An 18,889-nucleotide genomic window follows, 5' to 3' on the forward strand; every position below is an offset into this window, starting at 1 on the left:
AAGGTCTTTGTGGCATTTGGTATTACTGTTCATCAAGATTTGCTGCCCCTCCCTTCCCTCTTGAAGTCAGACTTGCTCAGGTGACTTACTCTGGCCAATTAAATGTGAGAAGTGAAATACATCACTTTCTGGTGGAGACTTTAAGACCAGTGCAAGCTTTGTCATGCTCTTTGGCCCACTGTTCACCAAGGCAAACTGCTGTTCTTGAATGGCTCCTATGGCAGCCTGGGTCACCAAGTGACAGGGTCCCCAACTGAGAATGATGACAACACAAGTAGACTAAACAGTAATCTTTGCTGTTTTAGCTACTAAAAATTGGGAGTGTTTTTTACCGTATCTGACCTAGTCTAATCTAAGCCTGATGATGCAGAGTTCTGACCTGATTTGCTCAGTTTTAACCTCCCCAATGGACTCAAGCAGAGACTAGATAAAAGTGGTCTAAGATACAGCAGAAGTAATTTCTGCATTAGAAATAAGACTTTAGTCACTTCTTAAGGATTCTCTGCCAGTTTGGGGGGGGGGCAGTAGTAGTGTCTTTACTCACCTTTCCTACTTCATGACCTACTTATGGCAGTACCACAATTATTTTAAGGAACAGTAAATTTGAGGGGGGAAGGATTTTTAGATCATTTGGAATCCTAATTCAGTGTCAAAAATGGGAATGATCAGACCAGATACTGTGACACACCATCCAGACACAATTCTCTAGAGAAACCATAGAATTTAATCAGAGATGACACCAAGAAACCCTAGCTTTCCTTAGCAAATGTCCCATGTTCATTTCTAATGGGACAGCGAGGTGTACAACATAGAAATAGCATGGGCTTTGAAGCCAGAAAACCTTAGTTCAATTCACTTATTATACTTTGATAAAGTAAGTTAGCTTTTCCTAAGCAGCAACTGAATATAAAAATAACAGTGATGTTTATTCTGCTATACCCTATTAGACTTCCCTCCCCCCACTCCCACCCAGAGGGATCCTTAGGGGCCTAATGTTTTCAGTATACACAGATAAGCATTCTCTAAGGGCCAGGCATGAACAGCATGAATCTCAGGCCCTAAGGCCCAGTTTGTTTGGCTCAGTATTAGAATGAATTTCCTCATTCCACTTCATCACCCCGGGGTCTAGGGGCTAAGACTTAGAATGACACATGCAGCCATTAACTGGTACTGGCCAGGGAGAAGGAAGCCTGAATAGGTAGAGTTTACTAACCCTGAATCCATTCCTGGCTGCCCCACCCTCCTTCCCCTATCTACCTTTCTTCTCCAGCATGCAAGTACTTGAACATAAGCACCCGTGTATACATCCATTCATACACATGTACATACCACAATTTTTGATTCTGAAAATAATTTTATTATTTTACAGTTGTTCAGGAAAATTCCTGGGTTGCTATGACCAAGATTTGGTCACCGCAGAACAAAGGATCACAGCAGATCAATCAGTCCACCAGTTTTCTCTTCTTTGGGTGATAAGAGCAGGCAGGGAACACACCATGTGCATAATGAGAAAATAACCAGCAGGTAAGGGTGGGGGAAGGGGAGGCGAGGAACAGGCATAAATGGAATTCAATCCTGGCTGCCATTCTCAGCTTAGGTTTAGAAATGCTGTCTTCTCTATATTCACCCTCCACTTGCCTCAGCTCTGTTACATAGAGGGATGACTATGGGCTGAGAAACTGGAATAACTGTCACGAGTAGCAGAGTAGCTGGGTACCTCCAGAAGCCAGGCCAGTCAGATCCCCCCAGTGGTAGTCAGTGTCTCACCCAGGACTAGCTCTGAGTATACTGCTTCAGGGCCGGCATTTGAGGCATGCCCAGACAACACAGGAATGACAAGAATCTGATTCCCACCGTCCATAGCCAGTTCTTCCTTTCAATGAAGGGAAAGGCACGGGCCAGTTACTACCTCAGGATACATGGGATCAAGGGCATACACAATAGGATCCTATCCTTATAGTCCAGGACCACAAATCTAACTCCAGTGATGTATGAACAGCCAGGGAAGGAGACGCTGTCCGACCCTGTGATCCGGCAGCCAAAACCCCCGGAGAGTTGTTCAGCTCCCACCCTATTTTGCAGAAGACCTAATCAGCTACTCTATGAGATCCTGTTCCCTAGAACTTCGTTTATGGCAGGTCTACCTTCCCTCTGAAGCAGGAGGAAATGTAAGGTAAATGAGGCAAAGAAAGTATCAGTTGAAATGATACTGGACTACAGATTATTAGGTTTATTACAACCATCTTCTCAGCTGAGAGACAGTCCTCAGCATTTTTCACAGGACCACAAAGAATCAGGGCCCTGGAAAATGTGAACAAATCCCAGGCTCAGCGAGCAACTGTGCGGCCTCCTCAGATTACGCAGAAGTGTTCAGGCCCCGGGCAGTAGGAGAAAGGAGACTCGCTGGTCCCTGCAGCTCCGCCCTGGGCTCACATCCACCTCTGTTTGTGCAGGCACTTTCTGTGGAGAGTTGGAGAGAGGACCTGTAAGTGGGAAGACTGTTCCACTACAATCGATGGTTTTGATGTTAGAGATGAGGGAATTCCAAGTTCTGAGGGGAGTGGTCGAAAAGGTAAGAATTCAGTTTATAGATGGCCTGTGAAACACAGAATGAGCAGGACGTGAACCATCAGGAAGTAGATGGCGGCTAGCAGTGGCACTCGGGTCCGGGAATGACAGAGTGAACGCAGGACCCGCTTCCATCCAGCACCACTCCGGGTCTGAAAGAAAAATTTGAAAGTCAGAGAGTTTTACCCTACAGGGATATGTCCCTTTCCCTTCTCCAAACACTGTGGGAAAGAGGTATCCTGGGAGAAAGTCCCCCTCAGGGTCACTTGGCCAGCTCCACTAGGTTCCTCCAACTCTGAGATCCATCAGTGCCTGGACTTGCCCCTTCCTTTTCCTTGACCCCCTGCCCTCGATGCAGCCAGCCCTGTGCGACAGTACAGTCTCCTCTCTTCACGCTTCTCCCCTTCTTACCCTTCGACAGGTGCTGCTCGTAAGATCTATTAACAGTGCGTGCTCCTGACTGCCGCAGGAGCCAATGATGGGAGACCGGGCAGAGTCCCAGTCACTGTGCTCCAACCTGTGTTGAGAAAGAAAAGAGGCATGGCTTGGCTCCCAGCACGAGCAGCTGCTCAGGTGAAGTCTTCCGCGTCATCTTGCCGTGTGACGTGGCAAGAGAGACCTGCGGCAAAGGCTGCTCCCACAGTTCCTGCCCCACACAAGCAGGGTGCAGGCGGAGCAGTTTCTCTCTGCAGCAGAGAAGGTGGCGCTAACTACTAGGAATGGATGCCTACTACGTAAGAGATGCTGGATTGGGTGCTGGACGTACGTTTCTTCAAAGTAAGGCTGAGAGCGGTGAGATGTCGTGCCCACGGTGGCACGGACAGTAAGAGGTAGGGCCAGAATTCAAAACCCAGGTTTGTCTCTCTCTAAACCTCTTGTTCTTTTCTTCCAATACACGAGAGAAACTCATTCTATTCTTTCTCATTTACTAAAGGCTAACAGGCAAAAGCATCCAAGAACGCATTTTCTGGGGTTCTTAGAATTAAACTCAACTGGCAGCCTCTACTGCTTTCTTCTTCATTTCTTGCTGATTTGTTTAATACTGGAACTTCTCCACTTACTGAAAAAGCTGCCCTATCCACTCAATGGTTTCTTGCAAGAGCATTAACTGCATCAGAGGAGCTGCAGGTAACACAGCACATCTGATCAAACATTTGCCTGCAGGGATGCACTTTTTAACTGTGCTGGGGAGGATGGAACTCTTCCCGCCTCCATATGAAGGGATGTCTGTTAGCCTAACACTCTTGGCCTCTCTTTGCAAGTCACAGAGTTTTCTCCTGGAGAGAAAGAATACTTTAATCTGATTTGTGAGCCTGGAAGGAGACACTGAGGGTTCACAGCCTTGCTCCATCCTGCCAGTTTCCCTCTGAGAGCCAGGCTGACTGCACAGTACACCTTCTGTGTCTGTTCCTCCAGATGATAAGCTTCTCGGGGGCATCCGTGACCTGGGACAGCACAGTCTGGCAGGACGCGGGTCAGTATGTCAGCTTCTGTAGGCTAGGCCGAGGACAAATGAAATGTCTGGAATATTGGTGAGAATATTTGGTTGCTTTTAAATAACAAGTCCACTGAGTTGCACATACACCATGAAGCTCGAACATGAGAATGGCAAGTACAGGGCCTAGGCAGGCAGCATGTGATCAGCTACCTAAGTTTGCATTCTGCACCAGGGCCAGAGAGGACACTGGGGAGGGGCTAAGCTTGGATTAGTGTGGCTTGTCTTGACCCCAAATGCACTGCAGCACCCATCTCAAGATGGGAGCCAGATCCTAATGACTCCCAAGCCTGGCCACTGAAATGCACACAGTGTAACGAGAAAGGATCAGGAGTGAACAGAGGCTAGGCTATCTCCCACAGCCCTTTACCGCCGGATCTGCTCCTCGGCCACGGAAAGGGCAGTCTCAGCAGCCGCTCTTTGGTCTCGTTCTTCTTCTAGCAGCTTCCTCAGTTCGTTCATCTCCTGTTTAGTGTGGCTCAGTTGCTGCTGGGCTTCTGCAAAGCTTCAAAATGAAAGGACAAAAACAGCATCAGTGGATGCAGAACACAGTTGCTGATACAAGGGATTCAAAGTCCTCATAAGGTTATAAAGCAGGAAAATGTCTAGAAGTTTATACAAACACAAAAAAGAGAAAAAGGAAAAGATAAAAAAAGGAACATTTTAAAAGTATAGTTGTCGAAAGAAGCTGCAGAAAATGCCTTGAGACTTTAGGGATTGACTGTGTATCTTTCCTTTGAATACCAGAGGATTAGAGAGAAAGAGAGAGAGAGAGAGAGTGTGTGTGTGTGTGTGTGTGTATTGACTGCGTATCTTTCATTTGAATACCAGAGGATTAGTGTGTGTGGGGTGTGTGTGTGTGTGTGTGTGTGTGTGTGTGTACGCTGCTGTGCTGCTTCTGCTTTACAAACTTTCCAACTTTACAGATTTATTAAATTGTTACTATTTAATCCTCACATCAATCCTGTGAGGCTAATAAGAAGACATATTAAATCCACACCCTGGGCTCCAGGTCTATCTGGATGACGGCCCATTTCTGTACACACAGTGCACGCACCAGGGTTGTGGGCTGCTCCCCTACCTGAGCTGTGGCTCCCTCAGTTCTTCAGGATCACTCTTCTGGTGAGCTCCATTCTTTTCCTGGGGAGCTCCTGGAGCAACATCTATATTCAGCGGCCCCTAGAACAGTAAGTTTAGTAATTCAGTGATGAAAGCACTTAAGAAACTGCGTGGGCAAAATGAGAACACACTGAACACCAGAGTGAATGAGACACCTCGGAGAGGAACAGCTCCACTTGTCATCCTCTTCAAGAGCAGAGTCAGAAGTGAGAATCTTCTGCTCTAGGAGATGAATCTCCTACTGAAAACTCTGGATTAGATTTTTTTTCCTAGATTCTCACTTTTGAATCTCACCTCTTAGAAGTTGAAAGGCTTACCACTTAAAAGCTTATCTGCTTTCTTCCAGTGGAGGCTCATGGCTTTTCTAGAAGCTACTGTGATCCTTCCCTTGTTCCACTGCCCCTCCCAAACCTCCTCCTCCTGCCCCGGCCTAGTCATCTGCACACCAATTCTCACCCCCCACCTCCGCGGCGGCAGGGCACCCCAGCTCTACAGCTGCTCGACAGCCCCGCCTGCTTCGTTTCTCGGGGCCAAATCTTCCTACGGCTTTCTTATTTCTTGAAGCAAAATCCACACCATCTTAGTGTCAGAGTTCCAAAAGCCTCAGTCATCACTGTTTCCCATTCACTTTTTGATTTCTCTCCCACCATTTCACTGATGTTTTTCCTTCTCATCCCCTCACACTTTGATTTTTCTAGGCCTTATTCCCATCTCAGCAAACGCTCTGCTCTTCTCTCGGACTTTCCTCCATGACACCTAATTATCTTCAGCCTACAGCGCCGGCCTCTTCCATGCCGCTCTTTATGTTTTGCCATCTGCGCTCAAGTTCCTAACCGTTTTCCCAGCCTCTCACCGCCGTCTTGCTCACCGCTTGCAGCTCCTGGACCTGCTTCTCCAAGACCGCGCAGTGATTAAAAAGGTCAGTGTAGTGCTGCTGGTTCTCACGAAGACTCTGACTGGTATTGCAGAGCTGAATTGAAAGGGTATTTTTCTCTTCGAGCAGTTGAGAGAACTGAAACAGAGGAGAGGATGAGCACCATCCCACAGGACTGTTTCCCAACAAGCAGTGCTTCGGAAGACTCTCCTGAGTTTCAAAGTTCTAACTGTTTTTAATGTAAGACCTTTATTTCTATAATGGTAACAACAGCATTGTGTGTTCCTTCAAACTGAGGAAACTCAGAATTTTTCAACTGAAAAGGAAGACAATTCTGGAGGAGTAGTAGGAAACTTTATTTGTGATGCCTAGTACATTGACTGGGAAACCAGAAAGCAGGGTCCCACAAACAATCCGAGAGTATAAACTATCCTAGGTATGTAAGAGGAAAAAGACAGCAGTGTGGGTCCAAGATGAAATTACTAACAAATGACTATCATCCTTAGAACTCAATATGAGATAGAGCTGTCACCTAGAAATTCATACAACCATAGTACTGGGCAGACTCTTCAATAGAGAGTTACAAGTTACCAGGAAAGTAGAAAAAGAAATTGTAACGTGTGGTTGGGGGGGAAACAGAAGAAATCCTAAATTGCCTGTGTACGTGGAAGAAACGACACTGGGTGCAGTACACTCTCACGGGTGGAAATATTGTAGTCGCTCAAAGCAGGACCTTCCTCTACTACCTGAGTAACATGTCCAGAGTCAGGGGTGTTCACCTCCTGACAAAGCAGCCCAAGCTATTTTTCACCATGTCAAAAACAGATTTTTTTTTTTATATTGAGCAAAAAATTTACCCATTGTAGCTCCTATCCAGTGATTTGAATTCAGTCCCCTGGAACTAGAATTCTAATACCTCCCTTGCAGGCTGTCGGGTTTCAAGTTCTAGTTCCGATTAACATCTGGAAACATTAACAACCATAGAGATGTCTCTCCGAAGTACCTACTGTAGGACCGTAAGCATTATGTGAAGGGAAACGGGTGTAACTGGATGCATATTCTGTCTTTTCCTGAGTATCTTTTTGTAAGTATTCTGGGTTAATACTTGTGTAAAAAAGTTGATATGGGTTGCTGGAGGGGAGATGGGTGAGGGGATGGGGTAATGGGGTGATGGGCATTAAGGAGGGCATTGATGTAATGAGCACTGGGTGTTATATGTAACTAGTGATGAATCACTAAATTCTACCTCTGAAACAAATAATATACTATATGTTTACTAACTTAAATTTAAATTAGAAAAAAAGTTGACTCAATGTTCAGAGAGGAGAAGATACATTTTTCTAGAGATACTCTGATTGACTGGGAAGGACATCTGATGCATACAGAAAACTAGAATAAGAAATCCCCATGGGGGCACCTGGGTGGCTCAGTGGGTTAAGCGTCCGCCTTCGACTCAGGTCATGATCCCAGGGTCCTGGGGCTTCGGGCTCCCTGCTCAGCAGGGAGTCTGTTTCTCCCTTTCCCTCTGCCCCTCCCCCCTGCTCCTGCTCTCTCTCTCTCTCTCTCTTGCTCTCGCTCTTGCTCAAGTAAATAAGTAAAATTTTTAAAGGAAAAAAAAAGAAATCCACATGGTATAACAAAAATATTTGCATAGCCAGAATGAAAATCACGAGTAACCTTACCTCTGAAGAGAAATTGACAAACAAAACAAATGACAAACAAACAAACAAAAAAATGAGCAGTGACTTGCCCAACATCCTGTGGCTAACAGACGACAGGCCCGGGCTCAAGTATGGTTCTTGATTCCAAGTCTACAGCTCTACCTACTATGTGGTGGCATCCCGACTAGGGTTCAGCAAGAGAAATGAAGCAGGTTATGGGTTTTGGGGGGGAGTAGGAGCAGTTAGTAAAGAAAAGAATATAAATGTTTGAGAAGCAATACTAATCTGAAGACAGGGGTAGATGACAACTACTGGGTTCTGAGACAGAGAGTAATATGATCTCCTAACAAACGGAAGTTAATTTTCTGGCCACCAAATGGTCCCAAAAAACCAAAACCAAAACCAAATAAACAACCCCAAAACAAAAACAAAAACAATCTCTCACTATTGAAAAATACAACACTATTTTTCTTTCACAGATCTAGAGGAGAAAGGATAGACCTGTAAAGCTCATTGGAAGCAAAACCCCCTTAACTGGAGAAATCTAATTGCTTATAAGCCACCCTCATATAAACCACCTTTTATACTGTTTGCATTATCCTGTTTAGGATTAGATGTAGATCCCTATAGTTTAGGTGTTGGCAAACTATGATCCAGGGTCTACTGCCTTTTTTTGTAAATAAGGTTTTATTGGAATATGACTGCTCTATTTGTTTACGTACCACCTACGGCTGCTTTTGTGACAGAGCTGCAGAGCTGAATAGTGGTAACAGGCGCATCATCTACAGACCGAAAATATTTACCACTGGACCTTTAAGGAAGAGTTTGCTGACCTCTGCTCCAGCTCCTAAGCTGTTGTGCTTTATCGTATCTATACTTATAAAAACAGAATAGGAGGGAATAATCTAGACTACATTATATCAATAGTCATTCCTCTCCTGTTTTTAAGTTTTAGGTTACAAATTTTAAGTTTCTACAAACATACATACAAACATCCAACCATGTTGGCAGAAATATATATAAAGTCTGAGCATCCACGGAAAGAATTAGGGCAGTGGCTTGGAGAGGAGCATTCTATGCTGATAGCCTGTCTACTACAATCCCATTCTAGGGCCCAAGCAGCAATTCTCCTACTTAGCTGGGACCCATTTAGAGTGAGGCTCTAAGCTCATCAGATGATATGCTCCCTGAGAGCCCACTGTGTATCCTAACATATGGCCAAGCTCATAGAAGGCAAATAATAGTTATTTGCTTGATGAATGAATGAATGAATGAATGAATGACACTAGTGATAGAGATGCCTAAAGGAAGAACTCTTTCCCACCCAGAATGACAGTGACCCAAAGTAGTATTTCTCATACTTTAAGTGATAAATGAAGTATAGCTCAATAAAGCTGTTAAAGAAAACATAACTTTGATTATGACCCAGAACTTAGTATATAAATATATAAAACTGAAACTAAAGTTTCTTAAAACTAGACTCGTTGTTATATATTACATAATCCCTACATATCTCTAATCTCTTTTATTTTGTTTTAGAAAAAACATTACTTGCACTACTTGCAATAGCCCCAAACTGGAAAAACCCCAAAGTCCTTTAACAACAGAATAGAGAAACTATAGTATATGCCTACAATGCAATGCTAAATAGCATGAGAATGGAAAAAAATCATACTGTCTAAAACAACATGGATGAATCTCACAAAATAAATGCAGTAACATAAAAGAGAAGATATGATTCCACGTATCTGTAGTCGTAAGGGTGTGGTAGTAAACAGAAAAGGACACGAGGGACTTCTGAGCTCTGGGTACGTTCTGATTCTTGACCCGGGTGCTGGTTATACAGGTGTCTTCACTTTGTGAAAATATGCTGGGTATTTATGATTTGTACGCTTTTAATAGATTTTATTTCAATAAAACATTTACACTAAAAGTTTTTTAGCAAATGACACTACAGACAAAGGGCTGATATCCAAGATCTATAAAGAACTTCTCAAACTCAACACCCAAAAAACAAATAATCAAGTCAAAAAGTGGGCAGTGACATGAACAGACACTTCTCCAAAGAAGACATACAAATGGCTAACAGACACATCAAAAAATGTTCATCATCATTAGCCATCAGGGTAATTCAAATCAAAACCATACTGAGTTACCACGTTACACCAGTTAGAATGGCAAAAACTGACAAGGCAAGAAACAACAAATGTTGGAGAGGTTGTGGAGAAAGGGGAACCTTCCTCTTACACTGTTGGTGGGAATGCAAGTTGGTACAGCCACTTTGGAAAACAGTGTGGAGGTTCCTCAGAAAATTAAAAATAGAGCTACCCTATGACCCAGCAATTGCACTACTGGGTATTTACCCCAGAGACACAGATGTAGTGAAAAGAAGGGCCATATGCACCCCAATGTTCATAGCAGCAATGTCCGCAATAGCCAAACTGTGGAAAGAGCTGAGATGCCCTTCAACAGATGAATGGATAAAGAAGATGTGGTCCATATATACAATGGAATATTACTCAGCCATCAGAAAGGATGAATACTCAACTTTTACATCAACATGGATGGGACTGGAGGAGATTATTCTAAGTGAATAAGTCAAGCAGAGAAAGTCAATTATCCATATGGTTTCACTTATTTGTGGAACATAAGGAATAGCATGGAGGACATTAGGAAAAGGAAGGGAAAAATGAAGGCGTGGGGAATCAGAGGGGGAGACAAACCATGAGAGACTATGGACTCCAAGAAACAGAGGGTTTTAGAGGGGAGAGGGTGGGGGGATGGGTTAGCCTGGTGATGGGTATTAAGGAAGGCACATAGTGCATGGAGCACTGGGTGTTATATGCAAACAATGAATCATGGAACACTACATCAAAAACTAATGATGTACTACTGTATAGTGACTAACATAACATAATAAAAAAAAAAAAAAGTTTTTTAGTTGCTACTCACTAAAATGACCTCATTATCTACTAATAGCCCTAAATCTCAGGTTTAAAAAGATTAATAGAAAGACAAATGCCCAGAGTAATTTACAGTGATTTTCAGGAGAGCAAATGTAACAAGGTTGAGATGGGATCTTGGAAAGAATGAGAATTGGATGGGAGCTGCTCTGGAGCCCCCTTGAAAACTTCCAGATAATTAGTCCAATAAAGGGTCTACAGTTTTACCCATTCATTTGGATTAACAAACCTAATTTTAAAAATGCAAATTTTCTGCCAAAGTTAATAGCGTTATCAGCCTCTGATACTTTAATGTCAGTTAGTTGAATTTAATGTCTAATAAATACCTTCTACATAAGCTAGGTACTGTGCTTTTCCACATACGTTATCATATTTATCTCAGAATGACCTCCTCCAAACACCTTAGGCAAATTACTTGATACCTCTGGGCCTTAGTTTCCCTATCTGTGATATAGCCTACCTATCTTTACCATTTTTGGATCATAGATCCCTTGGTGAACTGATGAGTTCTCATGATGATAAACTTAGACACACACACACACACACACAAACACGCACACCAATTTGTATATAAATTTTTGGACATTCACAGCTCTCCTAACAGCCAATCTTTGTATTCTAGGGTCTAAATGACCTCTTAAATCCCTTCTAGTTCTAACATAAACTACCTAGCTGGGTTCCTCTGAAGAAGGCAGAACTAGAGAGGTGCCACTCAAGAATATTTTGAATAGTCAGAAAGCAACAGGAGTATAATGATTTGTAAGCAGGTAGGGGAGGAGAGGCAGATGAAGAAGGAAGAGAAGCCAGAGAATGAATGAGGAGAGAGAACAGAGATGTGAGAAGGCATCCAAGAATAATTTTCTTTAATCTTGCCTTGGTGAGATTGGCTCTAGGCACCAGATGGCAAAGTGGCTTTTCCCTACAGAAATACATCCCAGGGGTGTTATACACAACTGATGAATTGTTGAACACTACATCGGAAACTAATGATTACTAAGTGTTGGTTAACTGAATTTAAATTTTAAAAAATAAACATTAAAAATAAAAAAATTAAGGGATGCCTGGGTGGTTCAGTTGGTTAAGCATCTGCCTTCAACTCAGCTCATGATCCCCGGGGCCTGGGATCGAGTCCCACATTGGGCTCCTTGCTCAGTGTTTTTGCTTCTCCCTCTGCCTACTGCTCCCCCTGCCTGTATGCTCTCTCTCTCTCTCTGACAAATAAATAAAAAATTAAAAATTAAAAAGAAAGAAAGAAAGAAATACATCCTATCTATCTCAGTATGCTTCCTTAGAGTATGTGGACTGGCATGGCTGGGGTTTGGGGAAAAGCTGGCTTCTTTAGTTCCAGAACATTAGACACCAATGAGGAAGCCTACAAATGAAGTGGAATGAAGAGCAGATCTCTCACCTCTATCCCTACTATCTAATCACATCTGGAAAGCTTCCTTCCTCCTTCCTGAGACATTTTCTTGTTGCACACTGGTGAGAAACAGAGAGGAGGTATTGGAGGGTTTGTGGGGAGGTCCCTTAATATTACTAACATGGGTACAGAGAGGGAGACAATGCTGGGGAGCAAGGCTTCCTAAAAGAGTTGGATTTTTTTTTTTATTCTTACTGAATAGATTTCTCCAAATCACTCCCAAGGATGCTCCAAGGATGAGGAAAAGGAAATGGCCCCATGTCCAGTGCTTTGGGGTGAGCAACCCAGACTCCAAGAAAAGTAGATCTTCTGTATCCTGAGATACACTACAGCTAGAACCTAGGCTTAATCAGCTTCTACTTACCTCCTGGGCTTCTGGTCATGGAAATAAGAAACTGAATTCCAGTCTAGCAGGAAACACTTACCTTGCTGTTTAGTTGCTGAATTCTTAATTCTTTTTGGTGAATTTCCTTTAGGCTGTCATTGAGCTGAGTCCTAAGAAGTTCTGTCTCATAAACTAGGTTTTGTGATCCATCTAGGGATGCTGATGTCTCTGGGGATGCCTGCCAGAGTAAAAATACTGATGAAATTCCCTCCTAATGCTGTTCATGCTTAATTCCTTCCCTTCATGAACTCTGTCCACCTCACAGGAGGTCACAAGACAGCTTGCCTAAGAGTGGCAGACAGGCATTTGGCTTGCAGGAAGCTGATGCTTCCTGGGTTGTGGTTACCTCTGAGTAGCAATCAGCACTGAAATTACTCACCTGTCTTTGGTATTGTACTTTGAAGGCCTCAGTCTGGGAGGAAGGAGATCTCAATTCCCTCATAAGATTCTGCAGATGACTGAGCTGCTGATCTTTATCTGAGATAGCCATAAGGTACTGCTCCTTCATTCTCCGCTCCTGGGCTTCCCAGGAGCTCTTTTCCATCCTACAAAACACATGAAATAATTGCAGGCAAAAAAATACTTGTGAGACATGGATGAATAATTACATATTCAAAACAGTATTATGGGCTGCAGAGATGTAGTAAACAAAATATATCACCAGAGCAAAATTTATATTATAAATTGAACTGTAGAGCAAGATGATGAAGCTGAACTAATAAAAGGATTTCAACTGGCAGGACTGAGGATGATTTCATGGAAAAGCATTCCAGGTTCTGGGAACATACTGAACAAAAGGCACAAAAATGAATATATATACACACATACATACTGAATTTTGGAATTGTAGCAGACAGTATATAAAGTGGATAGGGTAGGAAATGAGGATAGAGAAGTGAGGTTGGATGATGTGGGGAACTGAGTAGCATGCTAAATAAACCTTATTCTGTAAACAATGGGAAACCACTGTAATTCTTCAGAAAGGTAGTACCAGATGCAGACTAACATCATAGTTACAAAAATGCAATGCTACCCAGGGCAACCGTAGAGTCTTGAAGGAGCTGGGTTCAAACACTGGCTCTATTATAAACTAGGCATCAGACCCTGAGTAAAGTTTCTAATCTCTCTGAACCTCACTGGTATAATGGGAATAAACTATTTATTCCTTAGGATTATTCTAAAGATTAAATAAGACACTGTATGTCATGCACCCAACACAGAGCCTGGCATATCATAATCACCCAACAAATATGAGCTGCTGTTTCTATTTATTCCCCAAATTTGGCCAAGAGGGAGGCTTCTGTTTGACCCCAGCTCATTTTTTGTAGTACTAGCAAAAACTGTGTCTCTGCCACATTCTTTAGTTCTACTTCTCTCTCTCCCTGTCTAAAAGAACTCATTAGGATTGTAATCACATTCCTGCAGTATCTCTTCACTTTGAATAGTACCCATGTCTCTATTTAAATATTCCAACAGTACAAGGTCTTGTTTGAATTGTATCTTTTTTTTTTTGTCTTTCATTCTAGAAATAAGGCAAAATGGTCCCTTCTTTTCTAAACGGCACATATGTGTTATGAAATAATCCTGCTTTGCTAAGAAGTGAGTTCGATTACAGTCAAAACGTTTTTCAAAAAGGCAGAGCGCAAACTTAGAAACTAAAATAAAATTTTATTACAAGGCCACTACATGTAAAAGGCACAGGATTTTCAATACTTCCTTTGATATCTGTGAAAAATGAGAGAGAACAATTTAAAAATTGAATGCAGAAGAAAGATCATAATCTTCCATAAAAAGCTTCAAGCTGCCATTTTTCTGGAAGGTGGTCATGGTGTGGAAAGAGATGCTCAATGGAGAATAGGGCCTAAGGAACAAAGCTGATTACTTCACAGAACTCAGCCATAACGGGGATATACCTCACTTACCCCCTGCCCCCGCCACCTTATGTAAGAGAGCACAGGAATCAGAGCAGAATAAGCAAACCAATAGCCACAAGGGGAAGAGAAAGGTTATGGTATAAATCCAGGCTCTCCTAATAAGCCAACCCTGAGGTTAACAGAAGCTTGAACAAGATGTTCCAGCTTTTTCATGTTTGAAAAGCTAATTTCCCCAAAGTAGATCAAGAGCAGAAGACAGGTCCTGAAGATATTCAGCTAAAGAAAATGGTAAAAAAGTCAGGGAATCAAACCTGTGTCCTCATCTTCTTCTTCCTTCTAAATGTGAAGTAAAATGTCTTCCTTTCCTTCCCCTAATTTACTCACACCCACTTGAGACATAATTAACTACTTTTCTTCAAAATTGCTCAAATGTGGAGGTAAAGAGAGAAAAGCTAAGAGAAAGGTAAACAGGGAGAGAGGGGGGATAAAAATCAATAGACCAGAAATCATTTTTTTCTCTTCTCTCCACCCAGTGATAGTGAAATGCCTTTCTCCACACCCCTCCAGTGGTATCAATGGAGTCCATGTATGGAGCTTGGACTTCTACTCTCACCTAACAGTAATGACGCACTGCTTCCCTCAACTGCAGTATCAGTGGAGTACAGGTGGGGAGCCTGGACTTCTGCCTCTTCCTGGCAGTATCAAAGCACCTCCTCTCCTGCGGTATCAATGAAGGCCGAGTAGGGAGCCCGCTGGACTTCATCCATCATCTAACAGTAAAGTATCAGTGGAAGCCTACTAAAGCAGAGGATTTAAATAAGATTGAGAGTCTTATAATCTCCAAAATGTTCAGGATACAACTGAAAATCACTCATCATACCAAGAGCCAGGGAAGTCATGACTTGATTAAGAAAATCAACAGATTACAACACTGAAATGACACAGATGTTGAATTATATCTTATAGAATCATAGAAGGATTTTAAAGCAGCCACCACAAAAATGCTTCAACAAGCAATTACTAACACACTGGAAATAAATGAAAACAGAGAAAGCTTCACATTTCTCCAAAGAAGATATACACAGATAGACCACAGACACATGAAAATATGCTCAGCATTATAATCTTCAGAGAAATGCAAATCAAAACCACAGTAAGATATCACCTCACAGCAGTCAGAATCATAAAGACAAGAAATAGTAAGTGTTGGTGAGGATGTGGAGAAAAAGGAACCCTCATGCACTGTTGTTGGGAATGTAAATTGATGCAGCCACTATGGAAAACAGTATGAAGGTTCCTCAAAAAATTAAAAATAGAATACCATACAACCCAGTAATTCCACTACTGGGTATTTTCCCAAAGAAAATCAAACACTAATACAAAAAGATATATGCATCTTTATGTTCACTGCAGCATTATTTATAATAGCCAAGATACAGAAGCAACTCAAGTGTCCATCGATAGATGAATGGATAAAGAAGATCTGGTGTACACACACACACACACACACACACACACACACGCACACACACAGAAATATTACTCAACTAAAAAAAGACAGATGCTATTCATAACAACATGGATGGGCCTAGAGGGTATTATGCTCAGTGAAATAAGTCAGAAAAAGACAAATACCATATGATTTCACTTATATGTGGAATCTGAAAAACAAAGAACAAACAAACAAAAAAAGAAGTGGACTCATAAATACAGAGAACAATCCAGTGATTGCCAGAGGAGAGGGGGGTTGGAGGATGGGCAAAATAGGTGAAAGGATCTTAAGAGGTACAAACTTTCAGTTATAAAATAAATAAATCACAGGGGCGCCTGGGCGGCTCAGCTGGTTAAGTGACTGCCTTAGGCTCAGGTCATGATTCTGGAGTCCCGGGATCGAGTCCTGCATCGGGCTCCCTGCTCAGCAGGGAGTCTGCTTCTCCCTCTGACCCTCCCCCCTCTCATGTGCTCTCCCTCTCTCTCTCTCTCATTCTCTCTCTTTCAAATAAATAAATAAATAATCTTTAAAATAAAATAAAATAAAATAAATAAATCACAGGAATGAAAAGCTCACCATAGGAAATATAATCAATAATACTATAATTATTTTGTATGGTGACGGATGGTAACTACACTTATCTTGGCGAGCGAAACTTATGTAACACTGTATGTTAACTATTCTTCAATTTAAAAAAATAGAGAAAACCTCAGCAAGGAAATAGAAGATATAAATAACTGAATGGAAATTTTAGAACTGAAAAATACAATATCCAAAATAAAACCTAACTCAATGGGCTCAATAGCAGAATGGAAGTAATGAAGGAAAGAATCAAGAATCAGTGAGTATGAAGACAGAGCAACAGAAATTATTGAATCTGCATAAAGAGAAAAATAATCATTAAATTGGATTTCATCAAAATTAAGAAGAATGAAAAGATAAACTGCAAACTGGGAGAAAATATTTGCAAGCCACCTATCTGACAAGAAACTTATACCTAGAACATACAAAGAACCCTCAAAACTCAACAGTAAAAAAATTAATGACCCAAATAAAAAACGGATAAAACACATGAACAAACGTTTCATCAAAAAGGACATATGGATGTCAAATAAGCAATAAAAAAATGTTCAACATTATTAGCCATTATGCAAATTAAAACCACAACGGGATAGCATGAGTACCTATTAAAAAATTAAAATATAGTGACAATATCAAATGCTGACAAGGATATAGCATTTGATATTGAAACTGGATCACTCATATATTGCTGGTAGGAATATAAAATGGTACAGTCATTCTGGAATATAATTTTATAGTTTCTTGAAAAACTAAACAGATAGTTACCATACAATCTAGCATTTGTACTCCTGGACAAATATCTCAGAGAAATGGAAACTTAACATCTACATAAAAGCCTATACACAAATGTTTATAGCAGCTTTATTAATAATAGCTAAAAATCAGAACTAACACACATGGGTGAATGGTTAAAGCAGTACATTCATACCATGGAATATTATTCATTAATAAAAAAGAACTATTGATACACGAACAATGTTGATGGACCTCAAGGGCATTATGATGTGTGAATAAAACTAATTTCAAAAGGTTACATACTGTAGGATTCCACTTAAAACACTGTATGTTAACTAACTGGAATTTAAATAAAAACTTAAAAAAAACATTCTCAAAAATGGCAAAATGATAGAGATGGAGAACAGACTAGTGGTTGTCAGAGTTAGGGATGTTGGCATGGGGGGGAAGATTATGACTATAAATTAGTAGCACAAGGGGTATTATTTGTGATAATGGAGCACTTGTGTATCTTGGTTGTCGTGATGATTACACATACTTACACATATGATAAAGTTGCACAGAACTATACACATATACACATACGTGAGTGAAGGTAAAATTGATGAAGTCTGAAAAAAGTCTTTGAATTGCACCCACCTCATTTCCTGATTTTGGTATACTATAGTAATGTAAGATGTTAGCACTGGTGGAAACTGGATGAAAGGTACACAGGAGCGCTCTGTTTTTTGCAACTTCTTATAAAACTATAATTATTTTATAATAAAAAGTTAAAAAAAAAAAAAGAAAACTAAAAGAAAAGGGTCAAAAAGCAGGGATTATCATACCTGAGCTGATGCAGCTCATGCTGCCAGGAGAGATTTTCCTGCCTTAGCTCTTCTTGCATAATCTGAAAATTTTTTGTCTTATCTTGATACTCTTGAATTCGAGCCTTCAGTGGACGTAATTCAGTGATTTCTTGGTTAATCTGTAAGTACTGTTGCTGTAGATTCTTCAATTCCTTAAGCTTTAACCAAAGGGAAAGTAAAAGGGTGATTTAGCATGTCTCATTCACCCAGCTGTAAGTCATCAACAGCTCCCCACTAAGTCAGTCAGACACCACAACAGACTGTCAGCACCTAACAAGTTCATTAACATAGATTTGCAACACAAATCTCTAAAATGGTGAAATAAAGGCAGCCAAGCTGGTGGGAATCACCCCCACAGAGCCACCATCAAGGCTACAGGGCCTGACCATTCCTGAAACTTGTACCCCAGGCCCCTGCTCCCAAGGTCCTAGGTTGACTCTAGATCTAAAGCTCAGACACAGGACAGACTTAAAGGACCTACAGTTTCTTTGTGGGTGTTAACTCCCCAAAACATGAAATGTAAAGATTGAATTTCTATTTAGCCCTGTGCCCTGCTTAGGCTTTTAAACTTTCTTATATGGATATCAACCTTAATCTAGCTTAGCTGATGTTGATTGTAAAAAGAAGGCAGCAATGGCCCAGGCCCAGTGGTTTAAGAACACTTAGGCTTTGGGGTCCAACATCCTGCCCACATAGGTTGTGTGACCCTATGCATATTCCTTACACCCCCTGAGCCTTAATTTCCCTTACCTCCCTTATGGTACTTCTCATTAGATTATGAGAATTAAATGAGAAAATTAATGGTGATGGTGATGATGGTGATGGTAATAATGATGATGATAATACAATGATGATGGACTTGCCTTTAACCAA

The 18,889-nt window shown here is 41.4% G+C and overlaps 1 protein-coding gene across 3 annotated transcripts in view; it reads right to left on the reverse strand.

The window, feature by feature from the left end:
* Positions 1 to 2,208: 2,208 nt before the first annotated feature.
* GOLGB1 (golgin B1) overlaps positions 2,209 to 18,889 on the reverse strand; it is a 98,859-nt gene continuing 82,178 nt past the window's right edge. For all 3 annotated transcript variants that reach the window (XM_032406654.1, XM_032406653.1, XM_032406652.1), the window contains 8 exons: positions 17,996 to 18,174; positions 12,865 to 13,030; positions 12,526 to 12,663; positions 6,051 to 6,194; positions 5,145 to 5,242; positions 4,434 to 4,568; positions 2,980 to 3,085; positions 2,209 to 2,720 (listed from right to left, as the gene is read on the reverse strand). In XM_032406654.1, coding sequence (XP_032262545.1) covers positions 2,586 to 2,720; positions 2,980 to 3,085; positions 4,434 to 4,568; positions 5,145 to 5,242; positions 6,051 to 6,194; positions 12,526 to 12,663; positions 12,865 to 13,030; positions 17,996 to 18,174 — 1,101 coding nt within the window. In that variant the 3' untranslated portion in view covers positions 2,209 to 2,585. The remainder of the gene's footprint in view (positions 2,721 to 2,979; positions 3,086 to 4,433; positions 4,569 to 5,144; positions 5,243 to 6,050; positions 6,195 to 12,525; positions 12,664 to 12,864; positions 13,031 to 17,995; positions 18,175 to 18,889) is intronic.

The sequence above is a fragment of the Phoca vitulina genome, unplaced genomic scaffold (assembly GCF_004348235.1).
Source record: "Phoca vitulina isolate PV1807 unplaced genomic scaffold, GSC_HSeal_1.0 scaffold8, whole genome shotgun sequence".
Lineage (NCBI taxonomy): Eukaryota > Metazoa > Chordata > Mammalia > Carnivora > Phocidae > Phoca > Phoca vitulina.